The sequence below is a fragment of the Austrofundulus limnaeus genome, unplaced genomic scaffold (genome assembly GCF_001266775.1).
Source record: "Austrofundulus limnaeus strain Quisiro unplaced genomic scaffold, Austrofundulus_limnaeus-1.0 Scaffold1619, whole genome shotgun sequence".
NCBI classification, from domain to species: domain Eukaryota; kingdom Metazoa; phylum Chordata; class Actinopteri; order Cyprinodontiformes; family Rivulidae; genus Austrofundulus; species Austrofundulus limnaeus.
The window spans coordinates 23,537-28,913 of NW_013954021.1; the positions used below are offsets into that span (position 1 = coordinate 23,537).

The following is a 5,377-nucleotide window of genomic DNA, read 5'->3' on the forward strand; positions in this document are numbered from 1 at the left end:
TCCTACAGTATTTTTACAGTCTTTATTTTACAGTTAAAATAAATGTTTATCAAATAAAGTCTAAAGTTACAACTAATCGGGGATCCCTTTAAAGTTCAACCAACAAATGTTTAATTTAATAAAGGCATTCATCTCTTTATTTAAAGATGCTTGTTCTACAAATTAAACATGTCCACAGCTGTGGTTTCCTAAAGGCTTAACGTTCCAAACTCCAACATTCCTCAGAGTTTGTAGGATTTGAAGAAGTGATCCTCTGATCCAACCTTCAGGCCCCCGGCTGCCCCCGTCCCAGTTAAAAATACCCCAGACAAAGAAATCACCAAAGCCTTATAAACTCCTTCTTTAACTGGGTTTTTGTTCCCTCCTTGTTTCAGCGTGGCCATAGATCCCCGGTCCAACCCGATTTACTCACCTTCACACTTCACCCATCACTCTTCACCCCCCTCCTCCCACACCCCTGCACCTGTTTGTTCCTCTCCTCCATTAGGAACACAAACAGACCCCCCGAGGCTCGCTGCTGCCTGCTAATACTTGCACGACTCCGGCAGGAAACGGGGAGGTGGAGGGTCTCCTCTCAGGTTACCTGTCCAGGTAAGACTGTTTGTTTAGTGTTGCCTCCCAGCAGGACTGAGGTCCAGGCTTTGTTAGCGAATCACTGGACGGATTTGAAGAAAACTCTCAGAGATTAATCATTAGTTGTACATGTGGAATCCAATTCAAGATGGCCGCCTTGACTGACCTTACAGCACAGTTTTACACAAAGTGAGTTAACGTGGTATGGTAGTAGCTGAGCGCCATCCCCGAAATGTATTTCAAGAACCATGCGGTGAGCAATTTTTGTATCATTTTAGCATAAACTCTGTCTTTCTCAAAATATCTCATTTATCATAGGACAAATATTCATGCACAACAACAAAAAAAGTCCATCTAACCAAGTCTTACAATTTTAAATCAGCCATAAAGTCTTTTTGATCATTTATTGGGAATGATATATATGAAAAAAAGGGCCACTGGGAAAATAATTGACTTTAATCTCAGAATTATGAGAAAAAGTCAGAATTCTGAGATTAAAATCAGTTTTTTAAGTCAGAATTCTGACTTTTTTCTCAGTAAAAGAAAAAAATTGACTCAGAATTCTGAGAAAAAACATCAGAATTTTGAGATAAAGTCAGTATTTTTTTTACTGAGGAAAAGTCAGAATTCTGACTTTAATTTTAGAATTCTGAGAAAATGTCAGAATTCTGAGGTTAAAGTTTGTAAATATCCTAAACAAGAGCAGATTATTAATCTTTTTAGCCTTGATATCTTTTCTTATTTCAAGAAGTCTCACCAAATGTTACTGTCAGTTTTTTTTTCACTTACCGTATTCATTCAAGTATAATACATAAAATTTAATCCATAAAATCATCCATAAAGTTGGGGGGTAGTACTATACTCGGATAAATATTTTTACTTATGTATTTTAACTGAAATATCAGCTTCATTCACAAAATGCTTGAGTCTGGAAATGAGACCACGTCGTAAAAAGCAGTTGAAACGAGCTCACCTCTGACACTCCTCCATGCTTCAGAGTGAGATAATAACAGATCCAAGCAGGAGACATGATGTGAAAAAAATGGGGGGAAGCAGTCCTGCAGCTCAGTAATRATAACAAACTAATGACATTAGTGTGTGACCGAGCCGCTCCTGGAACAACAACAAACACATGTTCGTCTGTAATGGCTGCCRTCTACCGGTGTTCTGAAAAAGTTTGTATCCCTGAAAAACGTTTCCCCACCAGAGGGGGCGCTCGCGAGTAGGAAGTAATCTGCTTTTCCCCCACAAGATGGTCCAAATCTCATGTGAAGTCTCTGACTTTTGTGTTGGCGCCTCCTGGTGGACTATGTGTAAAATGCCAGAATTCATATGATGCTGCTACAGCTGATATATATTTGTTGTCAAAATACCTTTTAGTACATATGTTGTTAAAATAAAATGAACAGTCCAATGATCATTTTACTGATATGTATAAAGACTGCAAAGGCTGAAAAATCTTGAAGTCTGGATGAAATTGGAGGTAGTTTGAGGATTAAATGTTTTATGCCTTTTAAGCTAAAAAAAGGGTCGTATTATACATGAGATCGTATTATACACGAATAAATACGGTAAGTTATGAAGATTCAGACTATAATCTATTATTTGTTTGAAACTTTTTTTAGATGTAACATTTTTAGTTTATATATTTTTTAAAGTAGCTCTAACACTGAATCAGTGAAAATATAAACCGTCAGTGTGATTGACGTAAACCTGTGGAAAACTCTTATAACTCAGGTGTTTTAATAGAAATTTAGATAAAATGTCGTGATTGTAGCTGAGAGTCATCTTGAAAAWACTGCAAGATCTTTGGTTAAAACTTTGGCATCTAAGGTGACATGCAATCTTTTAAGAAATGTCAGTTTCATTTAAATTAGCGCTCGCCATCTTTACAGCACCATGCTGCAGCAACACTGTGTAATTTATTTCTTTTCTTGCATTTCAGCTCATACCAAAATTTCCACCTCTCCTCCAGTTGAAATGGATGGAAATCACGTTGAATGTAAACAAACCTCYGTCAGGTTTGGGTTTGTTTTCCTGCGCAGACGAGGGTTTGGCAGCTGGAGTCGGGTTAACAAGAGCTGTAGCTCTGTTTCCACTTGGCGGGGTTCTCAGCAGAAACACATTCTGATTGGTCCGTGACAACCTGATCAACTGTTTWAAAGATTTTAAATTCAGCTTGTCACCGAGTTTATTGATGCAAACATCGGTGCCAAGCATTTGTGTCAATATCCGACGTCCAAAAACTGAAAAAGTCTAAATGTTTCCAACATTTGTTTGGACTGTTTTCTCCGTAATTGCATTCCAACGTGTTTACAATAAAAAAACTCAAACTCTGGTGAAAGACTGATGTAYTGGATACTAAAACAAAAGAGTTGTGTGAAATGCATCAGTTCTTGTGTAAACAGAGTTTGTATGCAGAGATGTTTTAATAAATTTTACACATTTTTCAGTTTGATGTCATAAATATAGACCTGAAATCTGAAAAATCTGACCAATGTGTGCAGGAACAAAAATAATAAATATGTTAAATACTTTAGTTAATATTTCACACTGACSTTTGACTACAAAGTTATTCAACAATCATCATCATCATCCTCATTTATTTATAAAGCACAATAAAAACCAAAGTGCTGTGCAGGAATATAACCGTTAACTCTTTCTTAAAATAAATGCAGAGCTTTCAGAGACTCGGCTGATCTGTTGTCCACCTGTGTGACAAAACAGGAAGTTTCTGTTCTGAGATAGTTTCTTTAAAATCTGCTGAAAACGACACTGTGACACCGAGCTGTCCCAGGCCACCTCTGTGGGGTGGTGGGTCTCTGAGGGTCTGAGTGTAGAGTGTAGGAACATTGGACTGTGAGACATTGCATTGTGGGATGCTGGACTGTGAGTCATTAATCTATTGGATGGTGGATCTCTGAAGGAGTGTGGACTGTGGGACATTGGATTGTAGGATGTTGGACTGTGGGACGTTGCATTGTTGGACATGGACTGTGAGATGATGGACTGTGGTACATGGACTGTGGGACATGGACTGTGAGACATTGCATTGTGGGATGTTGGACTGTGGGTCATTAATCTGTTGGATGGTGGGTCTCAAGGAATGTGGACTGTGGGACATTGGATTGTGGGATATTGGACTGTGAGACATTGCATTGTGGGATATTGGACTGTGAGACATTGCATTGTGGGATACTGGACTGTGAGACTGCATTGTGGGATATTGGACTGTGAGACATTGCATTGTGGGATATTGGACTGTGAGACATTGCATTGTGGGATATTGGACTGTGAGACATTGCATTGTGGGATATTGGACTGCGAGACATTGCATTGTGGGATATTGGACTGTGAGACATTGCATTGTGGGATATTGGACTGTGAGACATTGCATTGTGGGATATTGGACAGTGAGACATTACATTGTGGGATATTGGACTGTGAGACATTGCATTGTGGGATATTAGACTGTGAGACATTGCATTGTGGGAAGGTGCACCTGGACCAGTCCTGGACTAGTTCTTCTGTGTTTAACTGTGTCTCTTTCCTGTCCCTCAACTAGCCGGTCAAGGCAGATGGCCGCCTGTCCTGAGCCTGGTTCTGCTGGATGTTTCTTCCTGATTAGCAGGGAGTTTTTCCTCTCCACTATTTGCTCAGGATGGGAGACTTTGATGTGAGACATGGACTGTGAGACATTGCATTGTGAGACATGGACTGTGAACCGTTGGACTGTGGGAAATTGGACTGTGGTATGTTGGACTGTGGGACATTGGATGGTGGTTGGACTGTGGGACATTGGACTGTGAGACATTGCATTGTGAGACATGGACTGTGAACCATTGGACTGTGGTACATGGACTGTGGGAAATTGGACTGTGGGCCAGTGGGCTGTGGTATGTTGGACTGTGGGACATTGGACTGTGGTACATTGGACTGTGGGACATTGGACTGTGGTTGGACTGTGGGACATGGACTGTGGTACGTTGGACTGTGGGACATGGACTGTGGTACATTGGACTGTGGGACATTGGACTGTGGTTGGACTGTGGGACACTGGACTGTGGGACAGTGGACTGTGGTATGTTGGACTGTGGGACATTGGACTGTGGTTGGACTGTGGGACATTAGACTGTGGGACACTGGACTGTGGGACACTAAACTGTGGGACACTGGACTGTGGTACATTGGACTGTGGGACACTGAACAATGGGACATTGGACTGTGGGACACTGGACTGTGGTACGTTGGACTGTGGGACATTGGACTGTGATACACTGGACTGTGGGACATTGGACTGTGGGACACTGGACTGTGGGACATTGGACTGTGATACATTGGACTGTGGGACATGGACAGTGGTACGTTGGACTGTGGGACATTGGACTGTGGTTGGACTGTGGGACATTGGACTGTGGTATGTTGGACTGTGGGACATTGGACTGTGGTTGGACTGTGGGACATTAGACTGTGATACACTGGACTGTGGTACGTTGGACTTTGGGACATTGGACTGTGGGACACTGGACTGTGGGACATTGGACTGTGGGACACTGGACTGTGGGACATTGGACTGATACATTGGACTGTGGGACATTGGACTGATACACTGGACTGTGGGACATTGGACTGTGGGACATTGGACTGTGGGACATTGGACTGATACACTGGACTGATACACTGGACTGATACACTGGACTGATACATTGGACTGTGGGACATTGGACTGTGGGACACTGGACTGTGGGACACTGGACTGTGGGACATTGGACTGTGGGACATTGGACTGTGGGAGAACAGGTGC

General features: G+C 41.9%; 1 protein-coding gene across 1 annotated transcript; it reads right to left on the minus strand.

Moving 5' to 3' along the window:
- Positions 1 to 4,221: 4,221 nt before the first annotated feature.
- On the minus strand, positions 4,222 to 5,355 carry LOC106535927 (repetitive proline-rich cell wall protein 1-like). Its single transcript, XM_014033079.1, has one exon. The coding sequence runs from the start codon at positions 5,353 to 5,355 to the stop codon at positions 4,222 to 4,224; it is 1,134 nt and encodes a 377-aa protein (XP_013888533.1).
- Positions 5,356 to 5,377: the final 22 nt, after the last annotated feature.